The following is a 21000-nucleotide window of genomic DNA, read 5'->3' as shown; positions in this document are numbered from 1 at the left end:
TTTCCTCATGTGATGCAAAAGCCTGGAGGAACAAAACATGGTGACCTGGTTTAAATACAAACACAGTCTCATCCAGCTAAAACTGTCAGGCAGCCTCAAAGGAGAAATAATTATTTACCTGGCTTCAAAAAGCTTGTGTAAAGGAAAAGATCACATGAAGTCCCCACAACTGCCTAGAGTTTAATTTACCCTTTCATGTGATGATATACTTTATTCACTTAGCAAATATTTACTAAGTAACAGCAGGTGCCAAGCTTGGGTGGAAACGGTGAAGCCATGTCGGGTGACACAGGCCTGTACTCCCAGCACTCACTGAGGCAGGAAGATGGGGAGTTCTAGGTAAAGCTGGGTTACAATGTGAGGTCGAGGCCAACCAATGACATAGCATGACTCTGTCTCTAAATAAATAGATATGAACAACTCTGCTCTTGTGGAGCAGACACAGGAGAGACAGAAAAGAAGTCTAAAGTTGCAACTGTAATGTGTATAGCTGGGAGATGGTGGCACATGCCTTTAATACCAGCACTTAGGAGGAAGAGGCATGCAGATCTCTGTGAGTTCAAGACCAGCCTGGTCTACAGAGCTAGTTCCAAGACAGCCAAGGCTACACAAAGAAACACCGTTTTGAAAAACCAAAAAAGGTGCAACTATATATACCATTAAAAAGGATGAGGAGAGGTTGGAGAGAGAATGTGCAGCAGGTAAAGGCACTTATTGACAAGCCTGACTATCTGAGTTCAATTCCCTGGACTGAGATGTTGGAAAAGAGACTTGATCGCTGCAAATTATCTTCTGATTTCCATGTGGCAAATGAGTACACATGGGAGAGTGGACACAGAGAGAACCAACTCCCACAGTTGCCCTCTGACATCTGCATATATAACCATGGCACATACACATACAAATAAGTAAATATAACTGAAAAACATACATATATTTAAAAAGATACACTGTTACTGCTTAAAATTAGGAAAACAGAAAGTCAAAAGCTTTCTCTAAAAAGTGACATAAACAACAGGTAAAGAGTTTTCCTGGGCTGGGAAACAGTAATACAAGCCCCCAAGGGAAGAGAAATTATGGTGAGTCCAAGAGACTGGAAGAAGGCACATGCTCCTAAGTCCCCTAACTGCTTTGGTAAGCCGATTTGGGAAGGTAAAGGTCAGCTACCTCATGTTGTCCATTAAGTTAGGCACTTCGGGACTTGAACTATGGCATCTTTATTCCTGGTATACCATTTTGTTTTTGAAAACAAAACAAAACAAAACTGACGTTGATTCTGATCATCCAAAATAATTTTCATGGGTTTTTACATCAAAAATGAACTGTGGGTGAATAAATGTATCAGAAAATGAAAGACTTCTTCAATTAGATAAAGGGACAAGCACTCACTAAAGATTTCAGAAAGGAGACTTACCCTCAACACTAAGAATTTCCTGTCAGGCTGGAGGGCTGGATGGCTCAGCAGCTAAGAGCACTGGTTGCTCTTCCAGAGGACTCAGGTTCAATTCTCAGCACCTAAATAGAGGCTCACAACCATCTATACTTGAGCCCCAGAGGATGCCTTCTTATGGCCTCTGTGGACACAACATGCACAGAGTACATACATGTGTAGGCAAACACACACACACATAAATGTAAAGGCATATGAGTAGTAAAATCTGCTATGGTCTAGTGAGAAAGCCTTTGCCTAGCCTTAATATAATACTCCTATTCTCCTAAAACTACTGTCAAATAGCATACACACAAGCTGATGGATGCCACTCCCCACACACCTTGTTCCTTTTTTCCTCCACGTAACAACTGTATCCACACACATACATACACACACACACACCTTGTTCCTTTTTTCCTCCACATAACAACTATATATACACACATTTCCCTTAACTTGTTGTATGGTCTCACTTGTAAAATAGTGATATTTCCTAAGTCCATGGTGCTAACATGAGAATTAAGTAAATTAACACAAAATGGACAGAGCTTGGGAGTGTATTCAGTATTATTATTATGACTGTCAAATTTCTGTAGGGTAAATTCTTGAAAGTTACTGAGTCAGGAATTATATGCACTTTAAATTTTGATAAATACTGTCAAATTACCCTCCAAAGAAATCACACATATTTATATTCCCCCCAACAGGGTATGTAGGTGCTTATATTGCTACAATATTATCAATGATGGCATTCTTTCTGTTTCTGTGATAAACACCACAGAAAAAGCAACTCAGGGAGGAAAGGGTTTCTTTCATCTCACACTTCCCGGTATGTTCCTCACTGAGGAAAGTCTGGACAGGAGCTCAAGGCAGGCTAAGGCAGAGAACACTGTTTACTGGCTTGTTTTCTTATACTACTCAGGACCAGGAGAGGCACAGCTCAGAGTGGGCCTGACTCTCCTCCATCCATCATTAATTAAGCAAAGGCCCACAGACTCCAGACAAGCCCATAGCCCAATGTGATAGAGGCAGTCCCACATCTGAGGTTCCTTCCCTCTTCCCACAGTTGGTGATTATAGTACACAGTTTAGTCACTGGCAGTCAGTTAGATTTTCCAAGTTAATAAAAGAAGCACTGGCTTCTAGAACCCTGAGGTAGCAAAATAGCTAGTAAACATTTTTGAGCTGGTGTCCAAAGCAATGCAATGACCTGGAACGGAAGGTATGTTATATATCCACACCACAGTCTCATTCCCAATGCTGCACTGCAAACCAGTAGACACCCCCTTGCATGCTCACTCTGACTCAAGCTTACTCTAATGACCATTTCCACTCATTCTCTCTTGCTTGCTCTGAGCCAGCCATCCTGAAAGGAAATCCCACTAGAAGCCACAGGAGCATTTAAAGAGAGAGAGTAGAACAGGCCAACCGGATCTCTCTGGCAGTTAAATGGAATACAGATGGTTAAAGAACCAGAATGGAAAGGCAAGACAATGAAAAGCCACTATAGGGAGCTGAGAGTGAGGCTCAGTGGTGAAGTGCTTGCCTAGCAAGTATAGTGTCCTGGGTTTGATTACCAGCACTGTAAAGACAATAAAGTTGCATCTGATTATGATTTCAAAGTGGTTATCCCAGCCTTAACTTCCCCTTAAAAAAAAAAAAAAAAGAAAAAAAGAAAAAAAGAAGCAGCATAAGAAAAAAGTCATAGTAACCAGGCAAGAGATGATGGAGGTAGAGATTAGAATAGCTGCAGGATCAATGATAAGATGTGCCTGGATACTAAAGAAAAGCTAATGTACTGATGTACTGATGGAGTGAGAAAGGAGGAGTAATTAAAAGTTAGCACCCAAGTTTAGGGTTTGAACTGGTGAATTATGTAACTGTTACAGAAATGGGGGATAAACTACAAAATGATTGCTTTGGACAGTCGGTCTGAAGTGCCTACTGAGACAGCAATTGTCTTGAACAATCACTCAAGCCTAATCATTCACCAAGAAAGAAGTGCTTAATCCAACCCACCGTGGACTAGGTAGTAAGTCTGAACAATCCTAGTACTCAGGAGGCAGAGGCAGGTAGATCACTGAGTTCGAAGCCAGCCTGGTCTACAGAGCGAGTTCCAGGAAAGCCAGGTCTACACAGAGAAATCCTGTCTCGAAAAACAAAAACAAACAAATCTAAAGAAAGGACATCAGTTCTGTGAGGCCATAAAACCAGTCTGACCAGGTTGGCTGCCCCAGGGAGGCGGTAAATACGGTCTAGCGGAGATGTATTTAAAGGAGAAAGGCGTTTGAAAAATTTACATTAGGGCAGAACAGGCTGCCTTTAACAAACTCCAGAAGGCCGGAGTTTGCACGCGTACGCAGAAAACGGAAAGCTGCGGTTGGCGGGCTTCTGGTGGGAATAACGAAGACAGGAAGAGCTTCAGGAAGAAATGTGTAGAAAAGCCTGCGGTGGGAAACTGGGTCCGGTTCAGCTCCTGAACCACAATTCCTATCACTTTACCACAGCTTCGGTTGCCTGAAAGTTTTTTTTTAACCTCTCAGACTTACACCAAAAGTATGGTCGCGTGTGCCTCACCTCGTCCACGACCTCGTCATCTTCATCCTCTTCTTCGTCACTGTCTTCATCGTCTTCTTCCTCATCCTCGACCTCATCCTCTTCTTCCTCCTCGCGCTGAGCCTGTGCTCCCAGCGGCCGCTGGACCCCGTTTCCCACGGCTCGCTTCTTAGCCTTGGAGGCCATGTTGCCAGCCCCACTGCGCCTGCGCGAGTCCCGCCCCTGCCCTTCCGGACTCTCCTACAGGACTAGAAGGTTGAGACAGTACAACGAAGGTCGCCGCGGAGACCGCGCGACCCCAGAGCGTCCCCTTTGGAGTCCCTCGGGACTAATCGTCCTGTTGGCCTTCCACCTTGGAGGTCACGGTCCGGCTTTCTCTTCGTCCCTCCCTCTCCCCACCCTCCTCGTTCTCTCCGGGCGTCCCCCTTCGTGCGTAGTGGTTTGTCCCATCCGTTGGGTTCCTTCCGCCGGCGCGAGGATGCCGGTGCGCGTGCGCAGCCAGGTGTGGCCCACGCACCTCCGCTGTGAGGTACGAGCCCGGGATCGCGGGTTGCCGGGTGAGGGTCCGGTCTCGGTTGTCTGTGCTCGGCGAGAGTCGTGCCCCGCGGCATGCAGGTCGCCCTGCCCGCGAGGTAGGTGTCAGACTCGACTAAGACAGGCCTGTGGACGTGCACGCAGATCTTAGCGATTCCTGACACCCCGAGGCAGGGTCCCGGTACAGCTGCCAACCAGGGACGGACCGACGCTGCTGGAGTCCGCACGGGAAGGTCCTCAAATCCAGACGGGCCGGCCCCCCGCCGTCCCCCTAACAAAATTCTAAGTAGACGAGACGACTTTTGCTCCTTCAGGCCCATGAATTGTTTTAAAAGAGTAGAACAGAAAGAAGGGGGTTGCGGCAAGTTAGCGAGTGTACCCCTTCTTTGCCACCACTCGTGGCTTAGCGAAGTACTGGTCCAAAGTTTCAGATCTATTTCAAAAGAAGTGAGATTTTTGCAAGAAATAACCTAATGATTAAAACCCGTATTAGATAAGTCAGGTCTACCAGTCAGATGTAGCTCTCAGTCTACCAATTTGCAGCTTCTTGTAAAGATTATTGAGAAAGAATCCACTAACTAGGGAAACCATTAACTATCTGGCAGTAAATTCCGTGGTCCCCCTTTTTCTCTGTAAAATAACGGCAGCACATGAGGTATGTTAGATTCCCAAACCAGAGTGAGCTGCCTCTAGAAGTAATGAAGCCTTTGCCAGAGAAATTTAGAAAATATGAATAACCCCGGTGATCTTCATCAATAGGAGATGGTCAGGATACCAAGGCCCAGCCCAGAGTTCCCGTGATGGTATTCTGTGGGATCCAGGTGTCCTGGTTGCTTCTTGTGTGCCAGGCTATGCCATAGACAGTGAGAGCACCAGAACTCCACCTCTGATAGAGGAGCTTAAAATGGCTTCGAGGATTTGTAATTGTCTGAAAACATGCCCTTATAATCTATCACAAGGCTAATAACAGAACTGTCATGCATATCTGTCACAAGGCTAATAGTAGGAAAAAATTAAAATATGTCAGTTGAATTGCACAGAGACTCGTGAACATTTCCCCCACGTCTTTATAGCTTTTTGTTTTGTCGTTGGGTTTGCTTTGTTTTTTGAGACAGGGTTTCTCTGTATATCTCTGGCTGTCCTGGTACACTTCTTTGTAGATCTGGCTGGCCTTAAATTCACAGATTTCCACTTGACTCTGCCTCCTGAGTGCTGGGGTTAAAGGTTCTGGCCACCATGCCCTGCCTTATAGTTCTTTTGCATGGTAAAGTATACACACGTAAGAGCATGGTTCTTTGCTTACGTTCATCCGTGCTGCTTCACAGCCATCATCACTATCCATCCTTTGGACTGTTCACACCTGGCAAAACTATTCATTAAACAGTTTTCTGTGTCAAGTCAGGAGATGGCTGCGTGGGTAAAATGCTTGATGTACCAGCACTTCCAACACCCATGCTGTAACTGTAACCCGTGCTGGAGGTGAGGAGTTGGGTGGAGACCAGTGGATCCCAGACCCAACCGGCTACCTAATCTAACCAATCAGTGAGCTTCAGGTTCAAAGAGAGACCTGTTCTCGAAAAATGAGACTAAGAGTGATAGAAGACAAGACCCTTCATCAGCAGGTACACATGCATAGACAAAGAACCAGTTCCCCAGAGTCACTTTCCGTGGCCCCCTGGCAGTCATCTGTATGAAACTGATGAAAGACTTTAATTGGAATCACCATACTCATGCATCACGAATTCTTGCCTAAGACTATACATGCTCTTTGTTTTCAGTCATATATATGCAGACTCCAGATTTGCTTATGTGTTATACCTATTAGACAGTGCCCCCATGAACATGAGTGTACAAATACCTCAGATCTTTGCTTTTGTTCTATTGGGATCTGCCTAGAAGTGCAATAGCATAATCATACAATTAACTAGTTTTAATTTTTTTAATAATTTCATTTTTGTAATTTGTAAAATTTTCTCCTGGAGCCTGTATTGCTTCAAGAGTGGACAAACGAAAGGGCCACTTTGTGTCCTCAGATTAATTCCTGCTATCGAGTCCATGGTCAGAGTATAATTTAGAGGACCACCTGAGCTTTACTGCCAGCAGGGAACTTTGGAAGTGAACTGGTACCTTCTAGCTCACTCTCCCTCTTCAGCATAGCGTTTGTCTTAATGCTCAGCTGTTAGCCAGTGGTTAGGAGGACAAGCCCCGGGCTTTAGCTCTGGATTCTGATCCTATTTCCACCATTTATTCTGTTGACCTTGAGCAACCTAAGAAAGAGCCAGGGTTTCCCTGTAGAATGAGGAGAATGGCTGCTTTGCAGGCTTTAGTGAGGACTGTAAAATGCTTAGTCTACTGTGACAGTTAGATCTGTCAACCAGACTGGATCTTGAGCTACCCAGCCAGCTGGTTACCTAGTGTGCTGTGCTTCCAGAAGGAATTTGAATGTGAATCTGTAAGCTGAGTAAAGTGTATCGCCCTCCCCAAAGCAAAGGGCCTTGTCTGTCTAATCTGTGAGCCAGCAGAGAAAGAATTGAAGGAAGTTTACCCTCTCCCTGTCCCTCTGCCACCTGGTGCCTCTGGGTTTTAGGCTCTCAGATTTGGACTAGAATCTATCCCGTCAGTCCTCATCACTTCAGACCTAACAGCCAAGAGAATTTTCAGGATAAAAATATGAGAAAGGGGACTGGAAAGAGGGCTTAGTGGTTAAAAGCCCTTTGTTCTTCCAGAGGTCATGAATTTAATTCCCAGCAATCACATGGTGGCTTACAACCATCCATACTGGGATCTTACTGCCCCCTTCTGGTATGCAGATATACATACAGATAGGGCGCACACACACACACACATATACACACACATATATAAAATACCTTTTTCAAAATGTGAAAAAGGAAAGCAGATTGTTTACATAGAACTAGCATTGGCTATGAATAACGGTAGGGCAGTGGCATCATGGCATGGGAACATCTGTGCATGGAAGGCATCTGTGAGAAGTGCTTGCTGCTTCTGGATTCCAGCTTGAGGTAGTCCAGAAAGTTTATAGGTAAAGCTTTTGGAGCTGGTAGCCTTTCAGATGTTGGCTTTTTTTACAATTTGTTCACATTGTAGAAGACCACTTTAAATTTACCCAGCATCTTTGGAACTTGGGAAATGTTTGCATTTCTTTAAAGAGATAGGAAGCTAACTCCTAGGAGTATGGCCATTTACTGGGTTAAAAAAAAAAAATCCAGAGCCCTCTTGACCTTTCTACTTGAGCCATACCTGTTCTTTCATGGAGATACCCTGATTCCCTCCTGATGCACAAACATTTTTAGTCAGGGTCAAATCCAAAGCCTGGTGCTTGGATAGCATTGTCTGTTCCTCTGGTCTCTGCTGTTGTCATTCAGATTTCAATTCAGATGTCACCTCCCCAGAACAGTCTCCCTGGTGCCTGGGGAGGTAACTCTTACAGGCTGCAGAACCCTAGTTAATATCTCATCACCTCAGAGCATTTGTTAGTATCTGAAATTCTCATACAACCTCAAGTAAATCCGGGAGACTTGACTCTCAGGAGGTAGCTTCCAGGCTCAGGAGATTTGGGTTCACTGCCTGACAACTAGAAAGACAAGTGAGAGATTGACTTTATTATTAAAGCATTACTAAAATGTCCTCTGTAGAATCGGGGTCCTGTATGCCAGAGCCCAGGATCATGACAGGGACACAGGCAGGTTGAAGAACAAGCAAAGCTACAGGATTACCTGTTTCCCACAGCATCATATTTTAGCTTTTTAATCCCCACTCTTGTTGCTTGCATTGTGGGCCCGAGAAAAATTCATTCTTCAGCAGAAAATGCTTATTTACAAGTTTTACTTGTAAACAAATTTCATACCAGATTCATACATATGTGTATATATGGGGGGGAGTATTAGAAGAAATTGTCTTTCATAACTGTGGGGCTGGCAAGGCAGGTTGGAATCTGCTACACAAACCAACAAGGACAGGCCAGTGGGACACTCAGGCTGGGCCTCTGTTCAAGCTGAAGCTAGGTCTAGAGGTAGAATCTTCCTGCTTTGGGGAGCCTGCCACTGTTCTTGGCAGTGCCTGTGGCCTGATTGAGTCAGGCTCCCCAGATTATCCAGGGTGATCTCCATTCCTAAAAGTCCATCAGTGGTGGACTTGGTCCTATCTCTTAAGTGCCTTCTGAGCAGCCCTTGGGTTAATATTTGTAAACAGGAAGAAACTAGCTGCGGATTGCTTTTCCATAGCTGTGGCTTGAGGACAGAAGAGAACAACTTAGAGGATGTGGCCATGCGTGTTGGCTCATAGTGTCTGAGGTTAGACCATTATGGGGCCAAGGCTTGGTACTGAAGAGCCAGAAGTGTGGGCCTTCTTCTTTGCCTCTTACTCCACGCAGGCCTCTCTAGGATGGTGCCATGGAGCATGTGTGAGGCAGGTCTGCCTTTTCAGTCCTCTCTGGAAACACCCTCACAGAGACACCTGCGGTGTGCTTCACAAATCTCTTGAGCTCTTTTCAGTCCAATCAAGACTTAACTTATTGAGGCATAGTTGTACATGCCTGTTTTACTAGCACTTTGGAGGCTGATGCAGGAGGATTAACTTAAATTCAAGGCCAACCTGGGCCACAGTTCCAGCCAGCCTGAGCTGTACTACAGTGTGCTATGTTATCTCCAAAAATACAAATTGAAGCACAGAGTAAAATAAAAAAAAAAAAAAGAAGATTTACTATCATAAGCTTGGAAAACTGAAATGACACAGAGATGTGTGGTGTGACCACCATGGAGGGGTAGGGTCCCGATTTCTGGGTGAGACATTTTGAGAACTTCAAGAAGTGACAGGAACCATGCCATCTGTTTTCTTACCCATCCACCCCCATTTCTCTGACACTTGGACAGCAGCAATAACTAGAACATCCTTTCATGATTCTTATCCATTTAGCTGGATTTGGTTACTTAGATATAGAGCAACTTATTTTGAACCAGATTTCCTAATGTTCTATGTCTGGGCGATTCCAGTCATCAGTGTAGTTAGTAGTTACTTGTGAACCATGGCTCCCGGAGCTCACCCATTTTCACTTCCAAGTGTCTTTTTTTGGTGTGTCTCAGCTAGATTTACTATGCAGGTCTTGCCTGGCATTTATTGTGAGACTATTGTGAGATTTTTAAAATGTCCTATAACCAGGAAGATAATGCTCAGAACACTTTTGGATAATAAGAAAATAGAAAAGAAGAATTATACTAACACCTACTCAGAAATAACTACTATTAATATTTTAGTGTGTATTTTCTCATATATTTGAACATAAAACCAAACTACTTATATAACTGTTCTTGCCTGTTTCATTTAACATATTTGATTAGATAATCCACGTAATTAGGTCAATAATGATTTTCTAAAACCAACATCGTGGTTTATGTAACCATTATCTCATTAGATAACTAATATTGTTTCCAGTTACTGGAAATTAGAGAGCTGACTAAGAAGGTTTGTTTGTTTGTTTGTTTTGAAACAGTTTTACTCTGTAGCCCTTGCTGGCCTGAAACTTGCTATGTAGAGGTGGCCTGAGCTCACCTGCCTGTCCCTCCCAAGTGCTGGGATTAAAGGAGTATGCCATCGTAGCCAGCTTGGATTTTTATGACAATCTTTGTGCATAGTTTTGATTGTTGTCCTGTGTACAAGTAAAATTACAGGAAGAGGATATGAATTATGTAAGTCTTTATGGATGTTTATGTATATGTTGATGAATTGTGTCCAGGTTGGTAGATCACCTCAGGAAACTTGGTAACATTTAATAAATATGGCTTGAGAGGTGGAAAAATCAATATAACTATTTCTTAGAGAACTTCTAAGCAGCATAAATCTCTTTATTTTGAAAAGGAAATGTTTATTTGCTTCCTTTCTCAGTTATATATTTACCACCTCTAAATTAAGAGATTTATGTCTCTGTTACTGGTATGACATAGAACAGCATGATTCTGGTTAGCCACAGTCTGGCTGAGACACTTGATTTCACTAATGGCTCTCGCTTGCCTTTCTAGGCAGTATCTGCTTCTAACATGCTCTCCTTTGGCCTTATCAGTGACAGGGGTCTTGAGAAAGACCAAGCCCATTTAGCCCGTCACAGGCGATTGATTCCCTCATTCTGTTCCTCCCTCCTCTTCCAGCATTGCCGAGGAACCGCCTTTGAGATCTAATTAAGATCTGTTTCCTTGCTCTCTCCCAGTGTCTTTTATAAGGGCTGCCAGGCACAATGAAGGTTCTCCTACTGAAAGATGCCAAGGATGATGACAGTGGCCAGGATCCATATATCCAGGTGAGTGGCTAAGCCAGGTTCCTTGGCCTCAACCAAACTTCCTTGCTAATGGAGTTTGGGTTGGGGATGCTGAAACTCAGTGAACTTGGTACATAGCTGACATGATGCTGGGCTCCCTCATTTTCAGGTAACAGCCAATGGTTAATGTGATGTCATGACCTTTCCTTATTTTTAAGACAGCCCTGGCCAACCAAGAATGAAATTCTTTCATTTACAGGAGCTGGGATTATATGGATTGGAAGCTACGCTGATTCCTGTTCTGTCATTTGAGTTTTTGTCTCTCCCCAGTTTGTCAGAAAAGGTAAGAATCCCATGCTTAGGGCTTGCTGTCTGTAGAATCCTTGACAGCCCAAGTCATGGGAATGCTTGCCTTGTTTTACACTGGACATGAACAGGAGGGCAGTACACGCTCCCTTGGTTACAGGAGACTCCCTACAGGCTTCTCGTCCTAAGCCTCTGTCTACTTCCTCAGGAAGCCATGCAGGGCACCAGCATGGCTCTCAGAGGTAGGGTCCGGTTAGTACACACACCCCTGACCTCTGCACAGAAGACCAGCAGGTGCTTCTGATTTTAGAGTGAGCTCTGGCATAGACTCAGCCCAGGTACCTAGCTAGGAAGGCAGGAGGCAGGGTTGAATGCAAGCCCAGGGCTTCTGCCCACCACCTCGCTTTGCCCAGCAGGCTTGACAGATACTACAGGAGTCAGGCCTACTGAAGCCTCCAAGTACTTCAGATTGAGGGTGTGCTGAGTGTGCACAGTGCACATTTGGTACCTGGTACTGCAAAACACAGATTCAGTATGGACACCTTCAGTAAAGTCAGGTATATGCAGCTCAGTGCCTGGCTCAGAAGTGTTCTGCAAAGTATTGTGTTTGAAGTCCAGGCTTCAGCTAGGTTTTACCTCCTTCATAGTCTGGTTGTGTTACGGATGCACATCAAGTGTGCCCTCCTGCCTGCACCTTCCTTTACTGATCTGTCTCATGAAGGGTCAGGTTACCCCTCTGCTCAGCTCCTCTCCTGAGGCTGTCTGTCTCTGATCTAGAAGGAACTTGTTGGGCTTACCCAAACCCTCAAATGTCTCCAGACCCATAGTCAGCACTCAGTAAGTGTCCGGTAGGTGGAGAGTTGGAGGGGTAGAAGTAGTTGCCTACTTCTTTGCAGAGAAATGTGGACTTCAGGATCGTAGCCCTTGGAGAAGCTGGGTCTAAGCTGACCTCTGCTGGTTTTGGTGCAGCTCTCTCATCCGGAAGGCTTTGGAGGACTCATTTTTACCAGCCCCAGAGCAGTGGAAGCAGTGAAGCTGTGTTTGGAGAAGGACAATAAAACTGAAGGTAAGATTATGGTGGCACACACCTTTGATCCCAGCACTCAGAAGGCAGAGGCAGGTGGATCTCTGTGAGTTTGAGGCCAGCTTAGTCTACAAAGTGAATCCAGGACAGCCAGAGCTCTATTACACAGAGAAACCTTGTCTTGAAAAACTAAAAACCACAACCAGAACAAAACAAAAAAAACTAAAGGTGAGGGTGGTCTGTTCTGGATTCCACCAGACTCTTGTTTACTCTCATTTCTTTTCTGAGACACTTATCCAGAGGCAGCTACAAGCCCAACACAACTAAGTACCTGGGGGTGCTGGCTCGCAGGTGACAGATGTGGCTGAGAGGATCTTCTTACTTGCCATTTAATTTATTTTGTTTTATCGCATTTATTATTATTTACTTACTTACTTATTGGGTGCATGCCCTGATATGTGTGTAGAGATCAGAGGACAGTCCATAGAAATTGGTTCTCTCCTTCTACCTCATGGGTCCCAGGCATCAAACTCAGATTATCAGGCTTGGTGGCAAGCACCTTTACTTGCTGACCATCCCCCCAGCCCTCGATTGTCTTTTAAATGTTCACTTGAGTGTTGTGCCAACTTCTTCCTCAGAAAGTGAGGTAGGTGGCACTTTACTCAGTGGATGCTAAGAAAGTGTAGCAGTGGGGACATGCTCATGGCCCTACCTGGCCCTTTCAACATGCTGTTTCTTTCTCTCCATTACAGCAGTATGTAGTGACTCTACCCATTTTCTGACACCCAGACTGACTGGCTGCTTAGCTGACATTAATGGAGGACCCATTATACTTCAGAATTAATGCTGTGCACACCTCATTCCAGAGATGTGCACAGTGCTGTGACCTCACTGTACAGTCAAAACACAGGCTTGGGGAGTTCTTCCAGTGGAGAAGCAATTGGGAGATGGTTAATGCCGGGGCTTAGGAGTCTTGTAGGTCTGGATTCATGTCGCCATCCTGGAGCTGCAGGCTCCTAGATCTTCCTTCCCTTGGTGACCTGGCCATAGAATAAGCAACACAGCACCTAAACCATGGTGTTACTGTCTTTACTAGCTGAGACATGTCATATGTCCACTGTGTGCCAGGTGCTCCGAGCTACAGGGTTTTGATGCACACTGCATAGTCTGAGACCCATGGAGGGGCATCTAGAATGTTGCAAGGGGCAGAGTGGGCAGTGAGGGAATGAGGGTGGTGATGCTGTCACAGATGTTGTCTCCTTGCCCAAGTAGCTGGCTTGCTTTAGAGCCTGAGTGCCCTATCTCTTGCTGAAGAGAAGGCTGGGTCCTTAGAATGAAGAAGCGGGCCACCTTAGTGACATCCAGGTGGCTACTTTGTATACATAGCTCATGTGTAATTTCATGTTTTTCAGCCTGGGAAAAGTCCCTGAAAGACAGATGGAATGCCAAGTCTGTGTACGTGGTTGGAAGTGCTACCGCTTCTCTAGGTAAGGAGTGACAGGAAGATGAAGGTTTGAATCCTAGGCTGGCTGGATGAGGTTTCATACTTAGACTATAAACAATCAGAAACCTATGAGCTGCTTATTTCTGGAATTTTCCATTTAGTATTTTCAGGCCATAGTTGACCAAGAGTAGCTGAAATGGAAGGAAGTGATATTACAAAACGGGGATAAGGGAGCCACACATGCCTACTGTGTGAAGGGCCAGCGTTACAGCAAGTCGTCCTGCATCAGCTCAGTTCCTGGGGATTCCAGGCTTCTCGACTCCCTTGTCCTGGGCAGAGTTTACACTTGCATGAGACGTTTCCCTCAGGCTTGGTACATTTCTAATAATTCATGAAAAAAAAAAGTGCTATTGGTGTTCCCCCTGAAGCTGTCATTGGTGGTAATATAGGTACCAGTTGTTTGGCTCCTAAATGGAATGGCCAGCATATCTCTTTCCTTTGGAAGTCTTATGTTCCTCTGCAGGTAGCAGTGCTGAGTGGTCCCTGCCTTCCTCCACATCCTTGGTAGGGTAGCTACATTTTCCCTTTCTAGAGAAGGCAAGGAGCGTTCATCTGTCTACTTGTTGTTCTCTTCAAGAACAGGAGCTTGCAGGGTGTGGTAGCACACACCTTTAGTCCCAGCCAGCCCTTGGGAGGCAGAGGCAGGAGGAGTTCTGTGAGTTGGGGGCCAGCCTAGTCTATATAGAGTTCCAGTACTCCCACTGAGAAAAAGGCTGGGACAGCACCCTCCCTAAACTACCTGTGTCTATAATGCTATGGTTCCTTGTTAATTGTTGTGAGACCTTTCCTCTGCCCCCTCCATTCCAGTCTGGCCATATCAGTCCATTACCCCTTTTTGGATGGTAGCTGATCACATGTGCCTAATGAAATGAGGGTTCTCTAAAGAAATGCTTGCAAAACTTGGTGGCTCCCAAATGCTAACTGTCTGATAAGCAAATGCCAACAGTTGGCTTCATTATCACATGAGCCCCAAGACAGTTCTATAGGTGTGCTGTTTTTGGCTCATGTAGATAAGTTTTGTGGGCTTCAGAGAAGATAGTTAAGACAAAAAGCCCTGTCTAGGGAGGTGTGTCCAGGCACCCTCATCTCTGAAAGGAGAGCTGTGAGCTCAGCTACCAGAGTATACTTCTCCGTGGGTGGGAAATGTTCTCTGTACATTTGCATTTAAAAATAATGCAGGAATAAAAGGGTTTCCGTAACTGTCAAAGGAATTCACCTCTTTGGCCTTTTCCAGTGAGTAAAATTGGCCTGGATGCAGAAGGAGCACACAGTGGAAACGCAGAAAAACTCGCTGAGTATATTTGCTCAAGTAAGTGAAGACCGCCCCACATGAAGTCCACCCTCCCCCACAAAACCTGCTCCCGGCAAAGAACTGACTCCCATAAGGTTATCTTTGGTCAGCACATGGGCCGGCCCTAGGGGTTTGGATTTAGATGGTGGTTTCCCTTAAGCTACTTATAGGGTCCTAGGCTTCTGGAAAATACAGAGGAGAGATTTTTAGAGCACAGACTTGAGAGTGAGGATAGGAAGGTTGAGCATGTGCCCTCTCCTGCATTGTGTCTCCTGTCCTCTTCCCTGTATGTGATCCAGCTGTAGACACAGGTACTTGCAGCCACACAGACTGAAGTAGACTCCTCTTGCTCTATGTCAGCAGAGGAAATCTGGAGCTGCTCCCAAGGTCATCTGGTTTTAAACTTGTAGTGATCCTCCTGCATCTGACTCCTGCATGCCAGAACCATAGGCATACCCAGCTGGGTTTTGTTTGTTTCTTTGTTTGGGGGGGTGGTGTTTTGTTTTACTTTGGGTAGAGAGCTCTCAGGAAACACAGTTCATTAGATCCCTTAACACCAGAGTTCCATGTGAACATACAAAACAGTTTGTCTTTCATGCCCATAGGGTATTCTCTTTCTGGGAAGGCAGCTGAGTTGTCTGACTACACATGTGAACCCCACATTGCCTACCCGGCAGGTGCTGGCCAGACACGCCTCTGTCCTAAGGAAGCCTTGTACGGTTGTATCCCAGCCTTAGGGATAAGTGATGGACTTGGGTCCTACACTTCCTACCCATCTAGGAATTGCAGTATAAAGAGATGAAGGGGAGACTCTTGAGCCATCCACTTTTTGTGTGCTTTTGGGGGGAGGAGTGCTGGAAAGTTGAGCTCTTTTGCTTCCCATAGGAGCCTTAAGAGAAGCTTTAGCCCCTAACTTCCAGCACCTTCAGCCCACAGCTCTCACAGAGAAAGGCATAGGGGAGCTCCTAGGCTAGAGTGGAGAGCATAGCACCTACATGTGTCTTTTAAAATATGTGCCTAGAAGTGGTACCTACAGCACTTCACTGAGAAGAGAACTCAGCAGGTACCTGTGATCTGTAGTTAATCATTTCCCAATCAGTTGTGCTCTTCTGTGTTGGTACCAATATTCACAGAGCAGTTTAATAAAACATCCGCCAGCATGTCACTGCTGCTCATACTTCAAACACGGATAGCCTGCAGCTATTGCTGTCACTTAGCTACTGCTTCCCAGAGTCGGTGCTAGCTGGGGACAGTATCTTTCATTCTTCCTCTGATCTCAGTTGCCAGGGGTGTGTTCAGAGGGATCATCTTGGTACAGGAAATATGTGACATTTGTGTACAACCAATGCCCATTACATTTCTTGATATGATATGGAAGAAATGGTTGGTTTTGTAAAATGCTTTGTGTTCAGTTGAGGAAGGTTTTTGTATCTGACAGCCCCTCAGTTTGGTTGGAAGGCTTTGTTGCAACATGTTGTTCTGTTAGTTGCAAAGTGTTCAGGCCTGAACATGGCCTCAGGTCTCCACATATGGAGATGGGTAGTGGGTACAGTGAGATTCATTGGAGCAGCATCCTGTCTTTTGTGACTTTTGGGCACTTGGTCAAGGGGCTACTGGCATGGCTGGGCAGATAGTAGGCAGGGAGCTTGTCTTTGTTGGAGGTGGCTACAGAGCCACTCCAAAGTGCCAGTTCCTTATTGTCTCCCGTGCACGTTCCTGGCTCACAAAGGCCCTCCTCCAGAGCTAGGAAATCTCAGCCCAGTGCCAGAGTCCTTACTCATTTAAGGTATGCATTTCAAATAGGGACTGTGAACCAGGGAGCCGCAGAGTTCAAGCAGCAAATAGGACAGTGGTGCCTTGTTTCTGTGGCGTAGGTTTCTAGGTTCTTTCCTCATATTCCCTCTTCAGTTGTTCATGGAACCCTTCAAGGTCAGCACAGTGTAGCTGTTGCCCTTCCTGGTGACAGGTGCTGGAACTGAGCTCTTAGAGCAGAGCTGAGCCTGGAGCCCCAGCTTCGCCCTCCTGGGAGCTGCCCTCCCTGTGCCTCTGTACACAGGGTCACCCTTGTAGCTTTTACAAAGCCCTTACAATGTTGGTGGTATGTTCAGCACTACCTCTTCTCTTGAGAATTTACAAAGCTCTTAAAATGTCTGGTTGTGTGTTCACAGGGCCATCTTCAGCACTGCCTCTTCTCTTTCCCTGTGGAACTATCAAAGGAGATACTCTTCCCAAAATGCTCAAGGACAAAGGTGACTAGAATGAGCTAATGACATCCCCAAAGATGACTGTTCTGAGGTGCAGGAAGCATACATAACTGTGTAGAGGCAGAGCTGGGATACAGTTAGGTCTCTTGATGCTAAGCCTTTCTTGAGAGCTGCCCTGAACCTGGCAGCATGACTGTGGGATTTATAGTGCAGCCAGGGTCAAAGCTGTGTGGACAAACCCACACAAACATGAGAACCAATGGCATCTGTGAGTACCAACGAAGGCTGTGGTTTCTGGACCTTTCTTTGCTAACTCAGCCTCCCTGACTGCACAGTGCTCTTCAGGCCACCCAGGGCTGGGCAGGGTCTTTGCCCCCTAGTTGAGCTTTCTATTTGAGGAGCTATTTTTCAGAGGTGTGTTGAAGATCCCCATCAGCTACATATTGCAGGGGGTGCAGAGGCCCCATCCTGTTCCCAGTAAAGTGAAGCCCAACTTCTGGTTTTGATTGTGCCCAGGGATCCCTATGGAAAGCATGCATGTCTATCAGACAATTCCACACCCTGGAATCCAAGGGAACTTGGAAAGCTACTACGAAAATCAGGTATGTCGGGTTTCCAGGAAGAGCAAGTCCTAGCAGGGCAGGCCCCAGGGGAGGAGCATGACTTGGGGGCATGAGATTGCAGGTTCTGATTCTCCTTGGGGTTTTGTCATTCCCAGGCATGTGACTGAGCCGATGGCTTTTCTGCAGCTCCATTTGTGTATCTGTGATGTGGGAATAGACCCATCCAGTGAAAGTTGCATAAGGCTTAAAGGAGATAATTCATACAAAGCTGTTTGTGTAACATCTACATACAAAGGCCTGAGATACACAGTGGCCTTTTGTTATGCCTTTGTTCTCCACTGTGAGGCTGAGCCCATTGTGGAAACTGAATGGGACTCGGAGACCTGAGGCTGGGGAGTGGAGAGCACTTCTTGAGTTAATGGCCACCTCCACCATTTCCATTCAGAAGTCACATCCCTCCTAGAACAGCTTCTACATACCACTTCTGTTCTGGGGGTTCTATTGGGACAATCCAAGTGCAGAGAAACCCTGAAGACTGGCTGGTTGTTGTCTGCTTTGCCCCTAGCAGGTAGAAGTTGACAGAACCAACAAGAAGACTGTTGATTCCATCACGGCTGTTTAATTTTAGGAGTTGTGGGTATCTCTGCTGCTGAGACTGGGCTCCAGGAAGTCTATGTCTTCTGGCCCAACAGGCGAGGGCTGGCAGAGCAACCAGAGGGAACTGGCAGCCTCTCCAGTCTCAGCCTGCTGTATAAACGATTCCTTCAGACAGTGCCTTGGTGGGCTGAAAATGGCACGTAGCCAGCCTGAGGTTTCTGGGGTTGGAAGGGTTGATGTTGATGAACCAAGGAATGCTGTCTGGGGGCAGAGGCTAGATCTCATCTTTTCCTTCCCCATAGGGTATCCCAGCCAGCATCACATTTTTCAGTCCCTCTGGCCTTAAATACAGCCTCGACTATATCCAGGCATTATCTGGTGGCAGCTTTGATCAGATTAAGGTATGGTATTCTGTGGACTTTGGCCTTTTAGTCCTTACTATATCTTGGAATTTGCATATTGAGCTAGATGCCTGTAGAGTTGGGGTGTGGAGGGGGGATACTGCTGCTTTGCTGGTGCTCTGCATATGTTGCTGATTTCTGGGCTGCTCTCATCCTAACTTGGGGATCATCCCCAAGTTTTTTGTCCTTTATAGCCAACTATCTAGCCTTCCCTGCTTGGCATTGTCCTTGGTTGGATGACGACTCAGGTGAGGCCCTTCTGGCAGGGTTTGGTGTAGGTGTTGGTGCCTTCCCCTCCTTTGCTCCCTGTTGAACTTATTGGAATGGTTCTCTAGTCTACAAATGTCTGTCCCTTTGTTTTTACTTAAAGGGTTTACACCCATACTTTCAGGGATTGAATTTATTAGGAGTCTTCAAAGTACACAACCCTTGTGGTACTTGTGGTACCTGCAACAGAAGTAAGTGCCCTTGACCAGACTCCACTAGAACTGAAGAGAGGGTACAAAGTGTGGCGTGGAACCCCAGTAGGTCCTATCTCCACTCCCGAGAGCTCACTTCAGTCAAGTGACTCCAATACTTTGGCCTATCACAGTCTGCATGTCCTACCTGGACATCCATACTGTTTTTCCAATTTCAAGGTGGCATATTAGGTGTAGAGCAGCTGAAAAGGAAGGTCCAATCAGGGTTGGAACCCAGAAAAGTGAATGCCAGGGTGTGGGCCATGGTGATACATAGCCATGGTCCTAGCAGTTGCCAGGCAGTGGTCAAAGTTCTTGCAGTCAGTCATAGCTTATGCTATCTGGTCGTGGGGATCCAGCAGCCAGCAGGAAGGGGGTGATCGTCTTCCTTACAGGGAGAAAACTGAGCACAGAGAGGTTCCATACCTTGCCAGCATCAGATAGTGCATTCCTGGAAGGCCAGCTTTTATGAGGGTTACTGGGAGAGGGAAGTGGCACCTGAGTCCTGCAGTCAGTGTTGAAGAGATGCTCAGCATGGCTACTGATCAAGTGAGCACTTAGGCACAGGCGAAGTTTAGCAGCAGTGCCAGTGCTGCTTGTGTGTGTCTGTCTGTGGACCTTGCAGATGAAGTGCCAGGACAGCTTGCAGATGGAAACACGCCTCAGAACTCTCCTGGGCTGACCATGCTGGTCTGCCTTAATAAGAACTCATACTGCTCTAACCTTACTCTGTCCTCATCCCAAGCAAACCCAAGTCAGAGCAAAATGGACATTGGGAATTTCAATTCAGGATTCTTCTTCTGTCTAGACTTATGCAGCAGCTGGGGCATAATGAAGGTGCCCATCTTAAATCTGTACCATGGGTTCTTGGCATCCCCTTCATCCTACTGCCATTGTTGAGTGCACCATGCACCAGTAGTTAAAGATGTCACCGGGGCCTTGGGCCCCACAGCTGGCAGGAAAGAAAGTTTCAGGGCCAACATTATCACAGGAACTGGGTTATTCCAGAGCTAGAAAGCCAATACAAATTAATGGGAGTCATTCTTCATCACTGGGACTTAGTGCCAGCCCACGTGGGTAATTTTGATGTTGACAGAGGACAGAGTCCTGGGACCCATGCATTGGGTGGCTTGGCATTCTTGTTCCAGCTCTGTGCCAGATTTGACAGTGGCCTTCTGCCCTCTGTAGGAGCTTTTGTGAGACTTAACGTTATTACAGAACTATTTAAAATGCAGGAGGTCACAGAAGGTTAAGGGGTACCTTCTGACCTATGCTTGTGACATGAGATGATAGTGAGATCCCGACTGAGGGCTCCGTGCAGACTCAAGCCTTTAAATCAGGTGGCACTGTTATTTATGTTAAACATCATGAAGGAATGATGTCCTAACAAAGTGTCCAGATGACAACTGTACACAGCTGTTGCTGTAGTGCTCAGGCTGTCTCTTGTGTCTCTCACTTGCAGCTTGTAGCCATTGGCCCCAGTACAACTCGTGCTATGGCTGCCAAGGGCCTGCCTGTGAGCTGCACAGCAGAGAGCCCCACCCCACAAGCCCTGGCTGCTGGCATCAGGAAAGTACTGCAGCCAAACAACTGCTGCTGAAGTCTGCACTGAGCCAGCTCCTTCCCTGTGCATGGGACAGCTTGCTGCTGCCGCCTCTCAAATGGAGAGGGGCTCTGGAGAAGCTGCCTGTGAGCATGTCACTGTGCTCCATGGAGTCCAGCTTGGAACCTAGGCCATGTTCACTAGCCATTGGACCCTGGGAGAAGAACTTCCTGTGCTTAGAAAGAAGGAAATGAAACCAACCACAATGTGACTCATGCTTGCTGCCCACTTTTTTAAAGATTGTATTTATTTTATGTGTA

The 21000-nt window shown here is 46.1% G+C and overlaps 2 protein-coding genes across 4 annotated transcripts in view; one reads left to right on the top strand and one right to left on the bottom strand.

Moving 5' to 3' along the window:
• The window catches only part of Bccip (BRCA2 and CDKN1A interacting protein), a 12918-nt gene extending 8693 nt beyond the window's left edge, over positions 1–4225 (bottom strand). The window contains exon 1 of the mRNA XM_021659738.2: positions 4009–4225. Within this exon, the coding sequence (XP_021515413.1) occupies positions 4009–4173 (165 nt within the window). The 5' untranslated portion in view covers positions 4174–4225. The remainder of the gene's footprint in view (positions 1–4008) is intronic.
• Uros (uroporphyrinogen III synthase) lies at positions 4226–21000 on the top strand. Of its 3 annotated transcripts, none has more exons than XM_021659735.2 (10): positions 4229–4516; positions 10742–10831; positions 11049–11132; positions 12065–12161; positions 13532–13606; positions 14858–14932; positions 17083–17163; positions 17635–17720; positions 18581–18679; positions 20600–21000. In XM_021659735.2, the coding sequence occupies exons 2-10, from the start codon at positions 10769–10771 to the stop codon at positions 20735–20737; spliced, it is 798 nt and encodes a 265-aa protein (XP_021515410.1). In that variant the 5' UTR covers positions 4229–4516; positions 10742–10768; the 3' UTR covers positions 20738–21000. The 3 variants fall into 3 exon arrangements, with proteins under 3 accessions (XP_060237345.1, XP_021515410.1, XP_021515409.1); XM_021659734.2 differs by having other exon boundaries at positions 4230–4619; XM_060381362.1 differs by lacking the exon at positions 17083–17163 and having other exon boundaries at positions 4226–4619.

The sequence above is a fragment of the Meriones unguiculatus genome, chromosome 1, assembly GCF_030254825.1.
Source record: "Meriones unguiculatus strain TT.TT164.6M chromosome 1, Bangor_MerUng_6.1, whole genome shotgun sequence".
NCBI lineage: Eukaryota > Metazoa > Chordata > Mammalia > Rodentia > Muridae > Meriones > Meriones unguiculatus.
The sequence above is the reverse complement of the archived record's forward strand: the minus strand, read 5'-3'. Positions and strand labels throughout refer to the sequence as shown.

What these genes read in the sequence shown, in the direction of transcription:
- Uros (XM_021659735.2), top strand. Translation starts at nt 10,769, where the DNA reads ATGAAGGTTCTCCTACTGAAAGATGCCAAGGATGATGACAGTGGCCAG. An exon ending in CGCTGAGTATATTTGCTCAA is followed by an intron (nt 14,933 to 17,082) that starts GTAAGTGAAGAC and finishes GTGTGTTCACAG; the next exon opens with GGCCATCTTCAGCACTGCCT. An exon ending in CAAAATGCTCAAGGACAAAG is followed by an intron (nt 17,164 to 17,634) that starts GTGACTAGAATG and finishes GATTGTGCCCAG; the next exon opens with GGATCCCTATGGAAAGCATG.